The 19,631-nt window shown below is 35.5% G+C and overlaps 1 protein-coding gene across 1 annotated transcript; it reads left to right on the top strand.

Annotated features, from left to right (window-relative positions):
- Window positions 1–6: 6 nt before the first annotated feature.
- On the top strand, window positions 7–16,829 carry LOC128553707 (multiple epidermal growth factor-like domains protein 10; the record flags this gene model as incomplete). Its single annotated transcript, XM_053534880.1, has 2 exons — window positions 7–1,196; window positions 16,612–16,829. Coding segments are annotated over exons 1-2 (1,075 nt in total), but the record flags the coding sequence as incomplete, so codon positions are not given.
- Window positions 16,830–19,631: the final 2,802 nt, after the last annotated feature.

Raw genomic sequence — 19,631 nt, 5'->3', positions numbered from 1 at the left:
CAACCTCTCCAAAACAGCACAGAAACTTGCGATGCTACAACGAATGAGTGTTTACACGGTTGCAAATTAGGTTACGCCGGACCAACTTGTTCATATGATTGTCCATTGAACTGTAGGTTCTCAAGCAGCCCGAAAGGCGACTCGTGCAACACCAGTACTGGAGAATGTTTACTCGGATGTCAGTATGGTTATGCCGGACCAAACTGCACCGTTGAATGTCCAGGTAACTGTGGAAAAGCCGAGGAGTTAAACACACAAACTTGTAATGAAACTTCAAGACAGTGCTTATATGGTTGTTTGCAAGGTTATGGAGGTCCAAACTGTTCTTTTGAATGTTCCATGACGTGTACCAAATCTCCTACTAACAACACTGAAACATGTGATATAACAGGCGAATGCTTATACGGTTGCATGTCGGGATATGCTGGTCCAAACTGCTCTTTTAAATGCCCCATTAATTGTTCGCACCCACTTCAAATCAATACCGAGATGTGTAATTACACGACCGGAGAATGTTTACATGATTGTTCCCCAGGTAGTGCAGGTCCTAATTGCTCTTTTAAATGCCCCACAAACTGTTTGCTCCCGGTAACAGATGGAAAAGAAACCTGCAACTTTACAAGCGAAGAATGCTTGCTTGGTTGTCTGAAAGGTTTTGCTGGACCAGACTGTTCATATGAATGCCCCGCAAACTGCACGACAGTTAATGGGACAGAAACCTGCAACTATACAAATGGAGAATGTCTTCTTGGCTGTAAGGACGGTTATGCTGGAACCAATTGTTCTTTTGAATGTCCTTCAAATTGTATGTATCCATCCAAACACGAGACGGGAACCTGTAACTATACGACAGGCGAATGTTTGCATGGCTGCAAGGATCGGTTTGCTGGACCAGATTGCTCTTTTGAATGTCCTACAAACTGCAATTCTCCGTCCGAGAACGTGACTGGAACTTGTGAAGAAACAACAGGAGAATGTTTGCATGGCTGCAAGGCAGGGTTTGCTGGAACAAACTGCTCCGTTGAATGTCCACAGAACTGTGCCCATTCCGAAGACAGAGGAAATGAAATATGTAACGCAACGTCTGAGGATTGTATCTATGGATGTAAAGATGGATTTATTGGTCGCAACTGCACAGAAAAGTGTTCTGATAAAGTTCCATATTGCATGCGATGCACTGCAAAGGATGATAACAGGTAGGTAAAAACTCCTTTAGTTAATTCTTGCCAAATATTTCAAAATGTACTAGACACGCGATTTTCAATATCTCTTGAAAATTCTCCTATGACTTAAAAATAGCTTCCTTTTATACCACATATACAGTACTTGAAAGGCAAATGTCTGAAGTCATTTAATCTTTTAAAGGTAGTTTCAAATATGGATTGGGGAGCAGGTCGCAAGGTTTTATTAAGACTTTATAGGGATTTAATTAGATCTAAGCTAAATTACGGTTGTATTGTTTATGGTTCAGCAAGAAAAACTTATTTACAAATGTTAAAATACCATCCATAATCAGGGTCTTCGTATTTGTCTTGGTGCATTCCGAACGTCGCCAGTTGAAATTTGATTGCTGAAGCAAACACACGCCGAGAAAAACTTTCATTGCAATATGCTTTGAGATTGGCTGCAAACAAATCTAATCCTTCTCATAGAATCATTTTCAACCAAAGTAATTCCGTTCATATGAGAAAATAAAAACAACATATCCAAACGTTTGGATTGCGCATAAAATCTTCTATGAATGAATCTGAATTTGAATCCGATGATATGAAATAGAATTCAATTCCAGATACACCACCATGGACCTTTTATGCTCCTAGTTTTTTCCGATTTGAAAACTGCCTCTTGAAAGTCTGAAACAAACCCTGAAATATACAAGTTTAAATATCATGAAATCAAGTCTTTTGCAATTTACACAGACGGTTCAAAAGATGAATAAAATGTTCGCCGTGCTGCTCACAGCGACCTTCATCAATCAAAATTACGTTTGCCAAATAATACAACAGTGTTTTCAGCCGAGGCAAAAGCTTTTGATTTAGCCCTTACTTTTTATCAAAATATAGTGAAGAACAATTTAATATCTTTTTCGACTAGCTTTATGTTTTACAGTCAATGCATAACTGAAATATGGAAAATCTTTTCATTCAAAATATTCTTCTCAGGGTTCATGAACTATCTCTAATAAAGTCTATCATATTTTGTTGGATTCCCAGTCATGTTGGTATTCTTGGAAACGAGAATGCTGATAATGCAGTAAAGAAATCCCTTTCATTATCACCATCTAATTTGAAATTACCAAATACCGATTTTAGGCCCAATATAAACAAATACATCTTTTCTAAATGGCAATTGTCATGGAACAATGCTTCATTCAATAAACTTCATGATATTAAACCTACTGTGGGTTAATTGCACCAAGGGAACAGATCTGTTCGCAGGGAGAAAGTTGTTCTTTCTCGCTGTCGAATAGGTCATACCCGTTTGACTCATTCTTATCTTTTGAATAAAGAAGATCAACCCGAATGTGTACCATATCACACACCGCTAACTATTATTTTGTTTTTTATCGACTGTGTGAACTTTGCTCTACAACACTGTACATATTAAGACGTTCAATCTTGGAAAGAGTTGTTTAAAAAAATTTCAGTCGGAAATATTTTTACAGTTTTTATAGCAGATAGGATTTATTAAAAAATCTGATATTTCATACTTTTATTAACACTTTTTGCAGTATCATTATGTTTGCATCTGATAGTTTAACACTTACGTATATACATTTTTACATTAATGATTTTAGATATGCTTTACATTTTTACATGGATGATTTTAGATATGCTTTACATTTTTACATACATGGTTTAAGTTATGCTTTATAATAAACCTTTTTCCCATTTCATGGTTACATGCAGAGCTATCTGCACATGTTTATCCAACACGAGGCGCAGACTGCTGGGTTTATGGTAATAGTCGTTCTTTCTTATAAGATAATCGATAAAGTCGGTTTGTTTTTACTGGGCTTCTTCACACATTTCTTGTCGGTTGTTTCCGTAATGAAAACTCATTTATACATGTTTATAACTGCCCTTATTACGATGCAAGTAAAAGTAAATCCTAAAACTCGCGCTGAGTTGCTAATACATACGATGGATGCAATTTGATAAAATGATTAAATGCGCTCCGTAAAGTAATTTAGTATTATATAAATAATAATCTAATTTATTATGTTTTGTGCTCGAATATGATAAATATCTTGACTGCATGTGGGACAGTGCTTCTTATTTGACATCAAATTGGCTTTCTGATTTCTGTGTCCAGTTTGCAAGTATTTTATTTAAAGCAGATGTAAACTTTCATTTGTAAGTTATTATATACAACTAAACAGTAAAAATCAATAAAGCGATTGAAGAACACTTCAACAATGTACAGCTGATTCCGCACTTAAAAACTGTAACATACTCATAGAATAACAAATTATCAGCTTTAAGATTTCATCGTAAAATCTCGAGCCTAAAAATATTTGGATAGGCGAAATACACAAAAACACACATTTACATCGCATTTACTTAAAATTATACCGCTTCTCTAATAGCTACATGATCATAAAAAAGAAGGAAACTGGCAACGTTCTTCTGATTAAAATGATCATGCCGGGTGTCAATTAAATTTTTTACACGGCGCGATATCAAGTCAGATATGCTTGCATTCAGATTGTCAACAACCTAGAATATTTCCCTATTATGCAAAATAAAACCTTTTTCTTTTACATTTCATGATTAAATCCTACGTTTAAAACATGCCTTGTCGCTAAGATTCTGGTCACCATACAGGAGTGTGTGGAGAGTGACAGTGCAGAAGCTGGAAGTTGTTTGGGGGAGTCTTCTACGGATATCATTGTAATATGGACATTCAAAAAAGAAATAATGATTGTTCTCAGTGGTTCCGCACTGACAAAAGGGTGAAAGAGAAATGTTTTTCTTGTAACGATGTTGGCTCAGGAAGCTACACTCAGTACGCATCCGGACATGATAATTTTGCCATTCCCGTGCATCAATGTAGAAGTGTTTTGGACATGTGGAGGTGTTTCGCTTGAGCTGTGATTTAAAGGAAGTCAGGATTGGTGAATTCTGTATTTCTGACGGTAAACTATTCCATTCTCTTAGAGCAGATGGTAGAAAGGAATTGCAGTAAAGAGAAGTTCGAGTGCGTATACCCTGTATATCATCAGCATTGCGTAGGATGCATTGGGTTGCTTCACCAACAGACGGAGGAACTAGAGCTGAAAGGTAGCCAGATGAAAGGCCACTTTTCATGTAGTGTTTATGGTTTCGTCTCCGGGTTTCAAGAGATTCCCAAGGAACTTCTTTATGAAGTTCACGAAAAGATACTAGCTTTGTAGTTCAACATACAATTCGGGGAGCTTCATTTTGTATTTTGTCAAGTTATTGTTTCTCATATTGAGTGCAGTTTGAAAAGATGACATCTGCGTGTTAAAGAAATGTTCTTATAAAAGAAAGATATATTATTTCCAGAGATTTCCTATCAAGTTGAAATTTTAATTTGCGCATAATATGGATGCGCTTCCATGCCTTCTCTGTAATATAGGTGATATGCATGTGCCAAAAACCATCTTCAGACAAGTGAACTCAAAGGTGTCTTTGGACTTGTATGTACCCCAAACAAAAAAAAGATTGGAATGAATCGGTGTAATAAATGGTGAACAAATCGGGTGATTTGTTCACGATTTGATCACGATTCAAATGGTATGGAAATGAGCTAATGAATCGGTAATAAATCGTAAACAAATCATTTAATAAATCGGTAACAAATCAGGACTTTAAATTGTTTTGCTAAATAATGAATCGGTAACAAATCGGGTATGCTGAAGTTTAAATAAAAGGAATTTGGAAATCTCTAGAAAGGGTAGCATTGACTATAAAAATGGCAAACTAAATGTTCTAGTAAGGAAAGAACAACATGAAATATATAGATTCTGTTTACAGTATAGCAATTGCAAAATTTAAAAATATGATACATATTATATAGAACATATATGCATCAGATCTAATTTATAAAATTCCTTTAAAGTTGTCATGAAAACCTATGACAATCTTGTAATTATTTCCTAAAAACTTAACAGCTTCAAATATAGTGTAAAGAGTTAATGTATGCACTTAAACATGTCCTTTCATAATTATATTAGACAAACAAACATTTGCACTTACTCCAGAACAGTTAAAATTCCAATATTTTAGAGGATGTGGTGTCTCTGAGTATTTCAGTTATCCCGCCAAAATGCATTAAAGATGGCTGACAATATACTCATGTTTCCCGCCCAAAAGTCACAACTTTACTTTTTAATGAATCGGTAATAAATGGTACTGCACAAAATATCTGTTTCTAATGCATGGTAAACAAATCAGTTATTTGCAAGAATTTGGGGAGGGACTTTCTCTGCAAAACCCGATTTGCTTCCGATTTCGAATTGATATTGGACTGAAGAATACCTGCAGCAGATACCGGGTGATCAACAATTATGAAGACTATGTACACAGTGCGTGATTGTATGATCTTGGTTACATGGTTCTTGGTGTTCTTAACATCAGTAACATAATGAAAATCATTCCTTCCACATCGATCATGCATTCTTATATATGCCCTTGGAAATTCAAATTACTCTTACATGTCTAAATACTAAGCTTTACCGTCTCAAGCATTCTTCTAACCAGTTCAGTTCTTATTTGTGTGGCAGTAATAGTGTGAAATACATGGCTTATTTACCTACTTGCTGCGGCTGGACATATCCATCCAAATCCCGGTCCGTTTTCACTACATTATACAAGCTCTACATACTCTTCTACATCGTTCATGTCTCATGCATCATCCAAGTTGACAAGAGGTAAGAGTCTGTCTGTGTTACATAAAATACTTGACCAGAATCAACGATTTTGTTGTCCTTTCTATGCCCTTCTGCTTTCTCCAAACCTCCAGCCAATACCTTCGGCCGGCATTTATGTCATGGTGATTACAACTCTTTAAGACGTGAAATCAGGTACACTAACTGGGATCTTCTAAAGGATGATAACATTAATATCTAGACAACGTCTTTCACTAACAAACTTCTTCAACTCTCAAAAGAATGTATTCCCACAAGAACCATCACTGTGAAACCAAATGACATCCATGGAAAACAACACATATAAAGAAACTAATTCGTAAACGTAAGAAATTATATCACAGAGCAAAGCGAACACAAAATCCATCTCAATGGCAAAATTTTAGACAAATCCGAAATGAAGTTATAACACTTATTCGCACTACAAAACATGACCACTTCTACAAAATGACAGAGTGTCTTACATAAGAGTCCACTTCACAAAAGGGCTGATGGAAACTAATTAAACAGTTTTTGTCCTCTAATAATAAACAAACAATGCCTGCACTGAAACATCTTCACACCCAAGAACTCGTTTTTGATAAGGAAATGAAATTTGAACTCTAACATGACTTTTTAGTAGTCAGATGTCACTTTAAAACTCTGACAAAGACCTGCCAAATAACTACTACCAGGAACCCTTACATAAGCTTCTACCTATTTCCATTACACACCAAGACGTTGAGGACGCTCTCAAGTCTTTAAAAATCAATAAAATCGCAGGGCCTGATGAAATAAGCAACCGTATCCTGCGAGAAACAGCATCAAAATTATAATTTCCACTCTGTTCCTTGTTCAACTATTCCTTGCAATATGCTAGGGTGCCTCAGATCTAGAAAGGTGCTCATGTCTGTGCCATCTTCGAAAAGGCGACCCAATAATAACTTTTGCAAGGCATTAGATGATGGCCTTGAAGTTCACACAGACTTTTTTGAATATACATACGCACACTCTTTCACACACGCATACGCACATACGTACACACATACATAATATACGTAGATAAACGTTTTTTAATACTTACAACTGTAGGTTGAGAGACATGTTATCAGAATCCTAAGTCACAGTTCAAAATGTTACAAAAATTGAACTGTGTGCATGATATGTGACAATATGATTACCAATGTCAAAGATAAAACATGGACTCATATTTACACAATCTTAACATACGTACCGTTTCAATGATAATTGATAAATACTTGATCATTATATGGGTTTCATTTTCAGCCTAGGCCAAGTACACATATTTATGATAAGATGATACACCAATAAATAAATTTCGCTCTATGTTTGTGTTTGAAAATTAAACTAAGTGCATCAAAGTATAGGCGATGACCACCTGTGTCTGGTTATGTGCAGTAAATAATAGATATCATGTCATACAGGTAAATTCATTGATCGTTCATTCCAACATGCGTAAAATATCTGTTATTTACTGAGTATATCGGTAATCTGTTCAACAAAACAAACAGTGCTATAATTGGTAGTCAATATTTATTTATCAACCCCAACGAATGGGCGTTGGGCGTTTATCTTCATTAAATCGGCCTCCGAATTTACTCTATGGATTTGCGATTAGAGTCCTTCACAACGATCGCGCCGTCATAGATCCATACGCCCGCAAGAAAGCGATCTCTAAGCAGTTGCCTATCCTTGTAGAAAAGGGTGGACCGTGCTTTTGTCAAGTCTTCATTGAAGAAAACACCAGGGAATCCAGAAGACCTAGGATTAAACCTCGCTCTGTAGAAAGCATATCTGGCTCTATACGAGACGAATTTGACTATTATGTCCCTAGGTTTGCCGGGCGTTCGTTTGACCAATTTGATGAGATCGATCTATACCTGACATCTCAAAGTTTACTTCCATAACAGATGCAAGTTGTCTGACTTTGCTATCAGTCGAATCATCTTTATTTGTGACAATGACGTCATCACCGTTCTCCGATGACAACTCATCGTTGGTAGCCTCGGGTTTCCCTTGCATGGACTCTGTTATAATAGATAGCCCCTCCCCAGGAACACCTCTGATTCGCAGGCAGGTCCTAAGGCTATATTGCTCGGCGTCATCAGCAAGCTGATCAACACGTGCACGTAACTCGATTTCGAGATTTTGGATTTTAGCGTTCAGGCCAGCCAAAACACCATTAACAATGGCCTGAACTTAGTTTTGCTACTCTAATTTAAATTCTTGACGAAGAGAACCTTTTAAAGCGGTGTTTATTGCTATAATGTCCTCACTTGACAACAAAATGTGTTGCAGTTCACATGTTTTAGACTGTTTTGTTCAGCATCATAAGATATTTGCCGATATTGGTGTTGCAGACGTGAAATCGTTCAAATGATTCATATTGTTTTTATTGCTCGTTTGTTATTGTTCGTTAGTTACTGGTTTCAAATTTGTTATGCTCAGTATAGTTGTAAAATATTTTGTGCGGGGGAGGTCTCTATTCACAACGATTTGTACGTGGCAAATCCAAACAGGTGAAAAATTACTTCTTCAAAACTGTCTGTACTGTAGAAGTAGTTTTGATGTCACAAGTCAATACTTCAAAGAAATATCACTTCATTTCACAATTCTAACATTTATAGAGACCTCTAAAGTGCTGATTATTCCATATTTCGGATTTTGTTTCTGTTTACGTAAAATTGACTACCGCCATGACAGGAAGCAGAACAGAAATAGGTTTTGAGGTCGATTGCACCGAATAATTGTTTCAATTTATAAAAATTTCATTCAAATATGAAAACGATGATGAAAGAGAATGTCTGTAGAATAAAATGAACGTTTTGCCAGCAAAATCGGATAAATTTTGTCAAAATCATGAGCGTTTAACGCTAAAAATGTGCATATATTATGTTGCCTCGAAGGGGCGTTTTGATGTCAAAACTATATTAGATATTTATTTTAAAAATCAGCCATTTGAAAGGGGATTCATTTACATTCATGTATACTAAAAATAATTACGATTTTAGATGGTGCCGAAATTCGTGAGGAAAGTAGCGACCTTAAGTGTCGCGATCAGTTGAGAATAATCCCACCTTAATGCATAAAAAGATATGTTGGCTGAAAAGCTATTCTGTTTATAACTCCGAGGTTTTGCATTTATTGCAAGGTGATATTTTAACTTGATTTTAAAATCAAAAGCTCCAAACCCGGCTCCAAAAATCGAGGATTACTAGAATAATAGTTTCTTCCTGTGAAATTTCGCATGTACAAAATAAATAAAATAGGATATAAGTATTATAACTGAAGAAAGAATAACGAAAAAGCATTCATATACAACAAAATCACTATATATTAACTATTACTAATAGACACTAATTTTGTAGCACCTAAAAAGGGTATAACGGGTGGAGAAAATTTAGCGTGATTCATACTGAAATTGTTTATTCCTGGTTAAAACTTATTAGTATTTAAACTGACATAACAAAAAGTGGGATTCACGTCATGAATATCAACTACCTCTATGAAAAATATCAGTTTTTGAATCTCAGAGGACTGTTTCATTTTTTATAATCTGGATCTGCCAACTTTGCTCTGATATTTGTAATTCAATAAAAATTTGCTTTTAAGATTTCTTTTTCATTGACATTTAAGGAACCTTTCAGTAGGAGTGATAAATTATTTTGTCAATCAACATCCTATTGCTTCGTTATCATTATCACTTAGATTCGACCTGGCAGTCCGCGCCTGTTTTGAAAATTCGGAATATGGTGAGAAATCCCGAGAATGCTAAATTCGCTGAATGAGAAACTGGCCTTTACGTTTACAATATAACTTCTTCTCGGCGATATATGAACATTTTGTGTCGATTCGCCGTAAAACCCGATTCACTCGCTCACTCACTCACTCAGTTCAACATATGTGTAATACAGTTCAGCTTGTGCTAGGGGGAGTGAGAGATGTTGCACATTTCATTACCTCTCTTGAAAAGACTTAATAAAACCGAGTCTGCTATTATTCTTTTTGGTTACATTCATTCTTTCCATGGGATTTTTACAGACTTTATTGTTGTCATAATCCCACAAGAAACTGCACCAGTTAGGTAGGATTTTTCCGTTGCTAGTAACTCTTCGTCTAGCGCCATGACTTCATTTCGTTCCCACGTCAGATTACCTTGCCGTACTATAATTGCGACTAAAAAAGAAAAGACTGTGAGAAATCAGAAAATCAGTCTTGGGGGTCTGACGCCATGCAATCATAAGGAAGCCAATGAACGGATGATCATGCATGCAAGACATGCTGTTGCACAGGGTCATAAACAACTTGTTAGTAAAGCTACAGACACAGAATTTGTTATCATCACTATTCATAGCTAGTCATGTTTTTTTTTCTGATCTGAAAGATCCTGCCCTCAAACAGCTGTGGGTAGCCTTCGGTGAGAGAACGTATTTGAGGTAGATTCCAATACATTTTGTCATGCAATCAATCGGCAGTGAGCAAGCAAAAGGTATTGTTGTCTTCCATGCGTTTACTAGTTGTGATGTAGTGTCAAGTTTTTCTGGAATGGGTAAAAGGGTTTATGGCAAACTTGGAATGTTTGTCCGAAAGTAACAGATGTCTTTAAGAACCTATAAGTAATAAGAGGCCCTTCTCTAGGGATCCATAGTTTTACATTATATTTATATAGGAAAAACTTTAAAAATCTCGTTGTATGAAACTGAAAGGCCTAGGCTTTCGAAATTTGGTATGTTGCATTGCCTAGTTGGCCTCTGTGCCAAGACTGTTCAAATTATGCCCCTTAGTTGAAAAGAGGCCTCACCCAGGGTGTCCTAAGTTTTACATTGACCTTTATAGGATTGTTTTAAACAAAATCTTCTTGTCTGAAAGTTCAAGGCCTAGGCCTTTGATATTTGGTATGTATTATTGCCTAGGTGATTTCTAACAAGATTGTTTTTAATTATGCCCATAGGGTGAAAAGAGACATACTGATTTTAAAACTGACTTTCAGTGACCATGAATATGACCAGCTAACTACTTTCTTAATATTTGTGTATCAGTTTGACATTTGATATATGTTGCTCATATCACTCAGGTGAGCGACCAAGGGTCATAATGCACCTCTTGTATCAATTTCAAACACATATATTATTAAAATAAAGTAAAAGGGGTGTTCACTTTTATGTGAGAAAGTTACAATTTTACTCCTTTCCGCTTCTTCTAATGCCTCTTTACGAGACTTTAAGCATGTGATAGGAGCATGCCAATTTCCATAGAATGTTACGCATACATAGTGAAACGACGCTAATGAGAAAGGATACGAGGAAAGTAAGAATGATAATGCCTATTCTTCTTTGCACATTTAATGACTAGAACAGCGTAAGACCAGTATATGCTTAATAAGCAATTTCGAATTGTGGCCCGGATAATACAGGTAGATGCATTTTAAAGGCCTTTGAATTCAACTGATTATTTATCATGTTTATAGAACTGAGGATTCATGCGGACGAGCAATTGTCGTATTAAATGAAAAATGCTTGAATTGTAGATAGTCGGGTCTAAAATGTTACTAAATGTAACATAAATTTGCGTGTTTTTACATAGTCTAAAACCTCTTGTTTGACCTTGGCCAAAAGCGGTGAGAGCATATCAAATCCACTGGCAACAAATTAGGAAAAGTTACCTCTGTACATGTTATACCCTACCCCTAGGTACACTTCAAGAACCATGGTCATGAATGGGAAAATATACTGAACCATTCAAACCTAAAACTCGCTGATGTATGGATATTGAACAAGTGGTAATTTATCTTCCATTGTCGGTCACGTTTCTCGAATATTTCTTGAATGGGAAAATATACTAACCCATTCAAACCTAAAACTCACAGTTGTATGGATATTGAACAAGTGGTAATTTATCTTCCATTGTCAGTTACATTTCTTATCATAGAGAAGCAGTGCATAGTTTATAGGTTTTTGAACGTTACAGTAAAAATCTTGGTTGAACTTCCTTGGTGAAGTTCCTCTCTAGATTACAAAAACAAGTCTGATTGGTATATGCCAGTCATGGTTTAACTACACGTGCTATTGTGTATATGCGGCATAAATGTGCAATGTGGATTAAATAAACAATACAGATGTATAGTAATGTATGACTTCAAATTCAAAATCATTTCTATAACGAATTTCATTCATCATTTTAATTTTATTGTTAAAACCATTATTTTGCGTTCTGTTTTTGTTTGTTTAAATTTCGCCTAACATGACCTCTAGACCGAATATTCATCAGGGATGTTCACGCAAGTTAGTAGTGTTGAAGAAACCATACAAAATTTTGGGTAACTCTGCAATATGAAATACTGCGACAATGTGATTGATGCAAGATGGAAAATAAATTACCTCTTGTTCAATTTGCTTCGTTCCCATTCACCGAACTGTGCGTTTTAGGTGAGAAATGTACGATTGGGGTGGCTAAGTTTCCCTAGTTTCCCGATATTGCTAAGGTATATTGGCCCCCACCCCTAGATTTATTTGAAGGTACAGCAAAATAATTTGGACCACGTTTATAACTCTTGATACAGATCTCAATACTCATCTGCATAAAGTTCCTGTTTAGTGAATAAGAACAGTATTCCTATGGATATGTATACCAAACGAAAATTGTTTCTAAGTTTAAAATTTACCTGCATCCCTAAATGGTCGATAAGAATAAATATTACAAGCAATTTTTATTTTTCTGTGTTAAAGTCATATGCCGAAAACAGGTGTAGGTTTTAAGCGTTAGTGTTAACTATTGAAAGTCATACGAATATAATTTCTCTTTTTTCCTAAAATACATTAGTGAAGTAGACTCTGTTGTATCTCATGAAATTTTGCTCGTGGTTTTGCAGTTGTTAGAACCATTTCTGATAATGTGTTGACTTCTGGAAGTTAAATATTTGTTTATTTTAGGTTTAACGATGTTTTTCAACAGTATTTAAGTCATGTAACGGCGGTCAGTTTACGTAACCAGTGTTCCTGGTTTCTGTACTAGTACAAACCTGTTCTCCGCATGTAACTCAAACCTTCAGACAATACTCAGAAGTGGACAAATGATTTCAGTCACTATGTATTTTATCAAAACGTCACGGAAAACATACGCCCCACCCGAGGATTGAACGCACGACCCGCGATCCGTAAACCGACGCTCTCCCTATTGAGCTAAAAGGGCGGGTTAAAAGTTAAATTCAAGATTCAAACGCAAGCCCAAGCAATATGAATAATATAAGCCGAAATATTACTTATTTACAGATCTAATAGAAGGGTTTGTTATATTAAAGTATTTAAAAGTTTGTTGTTTATTACTTTGTTACTGAAAGGCTCTTTAAGGTTCAGTGAAATATGTCTCCTTGTTTTACTAAGTTTTGATGAAAGTTCAAACTGAATTACCCTTTTACGTACCTTCTTAAAAAACAAGAGAGTCATGATGGCCCTATAAGTAGTATAGGCAGCTCTTTGGCCTCACGACTGCGCATGCGTAAGAATGACGTCATGCGCAGTGGCCATTTTGATTTCTATCTTTAGAATGACATCATCTTTTATTTTTAAGGATGACCTCACTCTGCTATTTATATCTCCCTGAAGTATACGGATCTGAATCGTATACCTATCCAAGGCATAATCGCGCATCATGACCCAGATTCAAAACTGACCTAGAAATGAATAGGACAAACATTCTGACCCAGTTTCATAACGATGGAGTTTCGACTGTGGCCGCTAAAGTGTTCACATTTGATTTGACAAGGTGACCTAGTTTTTTACCCCACATGACCAAGATTCAAACTTGACCTAGAAAGCGTCAAGACAAACTTTCTGACTAAGTTTCATAAATAATTGGTCAAAACTGTAGCTTCTAGAGCGTTCACAAGCTTTTCCTTTGCTTTGAACAGTTGACCTAGATTTTGACCTAACATGACCCAGTTTCTAACTTGACCTAGAGTCCATCATGAATAACATTCTGACAAAGTTTCATAAATATTGGGTCATAAATGTGGTCTCTAGAGTGGGCACAAGATTTTCCATTGATCTGACCTACTGACCTAGTTTTTGACCCAACATGGCCTAGAGATCATCAAGAACAACATTCTGACCAAGTTATATAAAGACTGGGTCGCAAACACGGTCTCTACAGTGTTCACAAGCTTTTCCTTTGATCTGACCTACTGACCTAGTTTTTGACCCCACATTACCCTGTTTCGATCTTATCCTAGAGATCATAAAGACTTATCATCAAGGCTAATATCCGGACCAAGTTTCATAAAGATTGGGTCACAAATGTGGTCTCTAGAGTTTTCACAAGCTATTTCTTTGATCTGACCTACTGTCCTAGTTTTTTACCCCACATAAGACAGTTTCAATCTTTGCCTAGAAATCATCAAGAATAGCATTCTGACTTAGTTGCATTAAGATTGGTTTACAAATGTGGTCTCTAGAGTGTTCACAAGCTTTTCCTTTGATCTGACCTATGACCTAGTTTTTGACCCAACATGACCCAGAGATCACCAAGAAAAACATTCTGACCAAGTTTTATAAAGATTGGGTCACAAACGCGATCTCTACGGTGTTCACAAGCTTTTCCTTTGATCTGACCTACTGACCTAGTTTTTGATCCCACATGACCCTGTTTCGAACTTATCCTAGAGATCATCAAGACTAACAGTCTGACCAGGTTTCATAAAGATTGTATCATAAATATGATCTCTAGAGTGTTCACAAGCTTTTCTTTTGATATGACCTACTAACCTACTTTCTGACCCAACATGACCCAGTTTCAAACTAACCTAGAGATCATCAAGACAAACATTCTGACCAAGTTTCATAAAGATATGGTCTTTAGAGTGTTCACAAGCTTTCCCTTTGATCTGACCTACTGACCTAGTTTTCATCCAATGTGACCCAGTTTTGATCTCTGCCTAGAAATCATCAAGAATAACAATCTGACCAAGTTTCATTAACATTGGGTCACAAATGTGGTCTCTAAAGTGTTCACAAGCTTTTCCTTTGATCTAATCTACTGTCCTAGTTTTGAACCCACAAGACTCAGTTTTGAACTTGACCTAGAAATAATCAAGACTTACATTCTGACCAAGTTTCATAAAGATTGGGTCACAAATGTGGTCTCTAGATTGTTCACAAACTTTTCCTTTAATCTGACCTACTGACCTTGTTTTTGACCCAACATGACCCAGTTTTAAACTTGGCCTAAAAATTATCAAGAGAAACATTCTGACCAAGTTTCATAAAGATTTGATTAAAAATATTGTCTATAGAGTGCTCACAAGCTTTTCCTTAGATCTGACCTACTGATCTATTTTTTGATCCCACAAGACCCAGTTTTAAACTTGACCTAAAGATCATCAAGACTAACATTCTGACCAAGTTTCATAAAGATTGGTTCATAAATGTGGCCTTTAGACTGTTCACAAGGCGACGGACGCCGACGGACGCCGGACAGTGACCGATCACAATAGCTCACCTTGAGCATTTTGTGCATGGTGAGCTAAAATAGCACTAGACCTCCCGATCGTGGTAAGACTTCCTATTCATCATGCTATATCGCCCTTTAAGATTGACAAATTTTAACGGTCTTGTTTCATTTTCTGCAATCATTTTAAAACTCACGGAATCCATTTAATATTTCTGTATATATTATCAATCTGGATTAAGCTGTTTCTTCCAGGTGGCTTGCAGGATGTTGCACATTTCGTTACCTTACATGAACGCTTAAGTCAAACAGAGTCTGTTATTGTTTTGTAGGGATAGCACATGTTTTGCTTTTGTGTGTTGCCCGAGCTCGAGGGATTCTGCAGATGATATAACACAAGGAGTGGATGTGCTACATCATAACACATGTAAAGATCTAACAAAAAAGAATATTTTCTTTATCTATGGCTTTGATGTTTCGAGAAAAGCATGAAAATGTCAACGTTGTTTGACCACATCATTTTCTTTTAAATCATCCGTTTTTCGGCGGTATGACGTATACGCTTAACAGCACGTGAGAGCGGGAATCTCGTTGTTGGCAAACATTTACTCTCCATTTAAAACATCACCTTAAACGACACAACCATCAGATTTATACTACAATGCTTGGCTGCGTACAATCCTGGCATATTCGATCTTAATATTTGTTTCTATCGTTTTTTTTGTATTTGTTTTTTTTTTCTCATAAATTGCAGTCTTAAAATGATTGTTTTTATTGGCATTTCACGTCGAAGGTAGCACTTCGAATTTCATTATTGACATTCTATTAAGGCAGTTATGCATGTTTGAAACAACTATTGGTCTACAATGTGACGGCATTAAACCAAATTTTTTAAGCATCATTATGATATCTAAAGGAAATTCGGCCAGTTAAATCTAAGGTAGTGTGCTTGACATTGTTTAGAGCAACTGAAAATATTGTTCTTTAGTCCAAATTTCAATATGGACTTCTACAGTAAAATCATGCTTTTGGTAACATAATCGACTATAGAAAGAGTACAGTAATGTAGAATTTAAAGAAATTTTTTGCTAGTTTTACTTATTGTAAAATACACGAGATAGAATAGATTCCTAGCAACATGACGCTACCCGTAGAACGGTGTCCAGGTAATACTTTTGATTTCCTGGATTGATGATGTTACACTGTCAAACGTACGGAACTACGTTCAGCAATACAATTATAAAGTTCTTAACAATAATGACAACATTGTTTTCCAGTGGATTTGTATGCAACGAATGCAAAAGAAACTTCTACCGAGATAACGGTAAATGCCTGCAATGTAACTACTATTGTATTAGCAACGCAACTGATCCTCTACCAGCATGCAGGGAACGTGATGGATATTGTAACTTCGGTTGTCGCTCAAATCGCTATGGTTTTAAATGTGGCATTAGATGTAGCAGCACTTGCAAAGATATTTGTCAAAGAGAAACCGGTAAGAGTTTAAACATCTGTTCGGGTTAACATGAATACAAATGTAGTAAAACACATATACCGTAAAGTTTCATCTTAACTTAATTTTAGCTAAGCGTCAATAGATTCTGCTATACTTTTCAAAAGAAATAAATGTTTACATTGTAGGTAAATACTCTGGCTAAGTGGTTAGAGCAGTGTAATGGTCAGTTTTTGCCCCAATTAGTTTTATCCCCGAGGAAAAATAACCAGTTGATTTTATCTCAAGGGAAAATCCAACCGATTGATACTTTCCCCCGGAAAATCAAAGGTCTGATTTTCTCTCCTTACCTAGTCCCCTCTGTAGCTTCTGTGAACAAACAGGGGGAAAAACTGACCAGAGTTTTCTCCCTTTTAGTTAGTGTTGGTACACAAACACAAAGAAAAAATATTTGGTGTTTTTTACCCCTTTGATTTATTGTTTCTATCTTAGTTTTGTGTACAGTTATAAGAAAAGAAACTGACAGCTTGTTTTCCGAAGTAGTATGTATGTGTCTGCATGTCTAAATACATGTAATACTGGTGAAGTGGGGAGAAATGACTGGTTTCCCCACTAGTATGTATATACATACCTGAATGATAATAGACAGTGAAGGGGTGGGGGGGGGGGGGGAGAGACTGTTTAGTTTGTTATACCCTTCAAGTATGTTTCTGCATGTGTGAATAAAACATGATTAATTGGAAGAAACTGTCTTATTTTTTCTTTCTCTTTTTTATGTGTACAAAAAAATGAAAAGAGGGAAACAGCGGGACAATATGGGGGGAGTGAAAAAAACGGCTGATAAGATATTTCTCCTTTCCTGTGTAAACAAAATAAAGGGTGGGGGTGTGGGGAACAACAATGAACAGTAAATATTACAGAAGTTTATTGACGATACACATTCGAGAATAAAAAGAAACTGGCAGAGACAGGAAACAGAGAAATGAAAGTTTATGTTTGATAGGTGACAACTGTAGTTCTGATATAGAAAATGAATGCCACTTAATTTGAATATGTGCAAAGAACAGCGTAATACGAAACCGTTTTATAACATTTAAGATGCCCAATTAAGTTCATCCTAAAACCTTGGAATCTAAAACGTAAATACAGTTTCTGATTTTTTTTTTTTTTTGATTTTTTTTCTGTTACTTTTACTTACTGTCACAAGCAATTGATACCCTTTGAAGTACTCAAACCAGGAAATCGTCCGGGGTCAACCATTAATTTCTATGCTTATATTGTTACACATGTCAAACGGTAGGCAAACGTCTTCAGAAGAAAACCAAGGCACACCAGTAGTATAGTAATTGTTTGTGCGAGGCCTATTTAACCTCACTTAACCTTTTGACCACTTATAAAAAAAACCAAAGTCAAGCAATTAAAAACCAAAAAATAAACAAGTTTTCATAGTACTATATGAAAACCTGTAGTAAAATATGATTAAACACTTCCACCAAATATTTATCAAAATCCTACCACGAAAACATGGTCAGTTTAACCTCACTTAACCTTTTGGTTCTATTTTATAAGTGCACAAAGTTTAAAACCCGGAAGAAAAATTTACATGTCCTTATTGGTTAAAATAATTTATAATAGTTTGTTCATTTTGTTTTACATTATTAATTTTTAGTATTTTATACAATAAATCATACAACGGTACTTTATCTTGTAACATTTTAATGAAAAATAAACAATAATATCCACAGAGTGTACTTGTTTTGTCTTGATATTGAACATTGTTGTATTTTACATTTGGTATATACTTAATTACTTCTTTCGGCGGAGGAAGTCCAAATGGGTCAAAGTACAAAGTATTAAAGTAACAAACCCAATGTGTTCCAGGACCAACAAAGTCGTCCAAATTTATAATTCCACATTCAACCTTTTCTTTCGTTTTTGGTAAATTATTTCTACTAAACACACCCCTAAAGTTTTTAATTTTTAATTGGTTTACCCGTTGTTCAATTTCAAAGTTAGAAATTGGTTTGTTTATAAATTTTATTTTTTTTTTTACTATAGGAATTCGTCTGTAAGGTCTCCGTTGTGAATCAATCTGTATACCCTGGCCATGTCCCTTACCACTTAACAAAGATGTAATCAAAGGTATTCCTAGACTAGCAGCCAACATACCTAAAAACCCACCGTCTTGTTTTTGTTTTTGTGTTAATTTAATCACTCCAGATCCTACTAATTGCTTTCTTTGATTAGGTGTAAGATATGGTGATATTATATTTCTCTTATTATTAGCTACTGAAATCATACCATTTCCAAGTATTTTACTAACACCAGTACTGGCCAGCCCAGACAAAGCGCTGATGCCTAGAGGGGCTAATATTTTTGGAACTATTTTTGCTGCCATTGGAAGAATTGTTTTTCCTAACAAACCAGCCAAAGCTCCTAAAAATCCGCCATTTTGACCTTGACTGGACATTTGTTTTTTTGAAATTGTAATTTCTAATCCCTTATTATTTGCAACAGCTTTTTTAATTTGATTAATTTGTGTTTTTGTTAAAAGTAAAGGGAAGTTTCCACGTAATTGTTCATGTTTTAATCTAAACGTATGTGGAATTTTATTATTATAAGCTTGTGCTAAATTTTTCTTTTGTCCATCTGTTAGGTTAACTTTATATTCAATATAATTTGATGTCATTATATATTTAAAATTTATTTTATTTAAACAATAACAAGTTCATTTCCAATAGTATTTATTTCAACTGTTTCTTCATACAATACAATTGCGTAAACACGAATATTAGCTGCTGGTGGAATATTTAATTTAACTGTTAATGTAATATGCTTAGGATC

This window comes from Mercenaria mercenaria, unplaced genomic scaffold (assembly GCF_021730395.1).
Source record: "Mercenaria mercenaria strain notata unplaced genomic scaffold, MADL_Memer_1 contig_4224, whole genome shotgun sequence".
Classification (NCBI taxonomy): domain Eukaryota; kingdom Metazoa; phylum Mollusca; class Bivalvia; order Venerida; family Veneridae; genus Mercenaria; species Mercenaria mercenaria.
The sequence above is the reverse complement of the archived record's forward strand: the minus strand, read 5'-3'. Positions and strand labels throughout refer to the sequence as shown.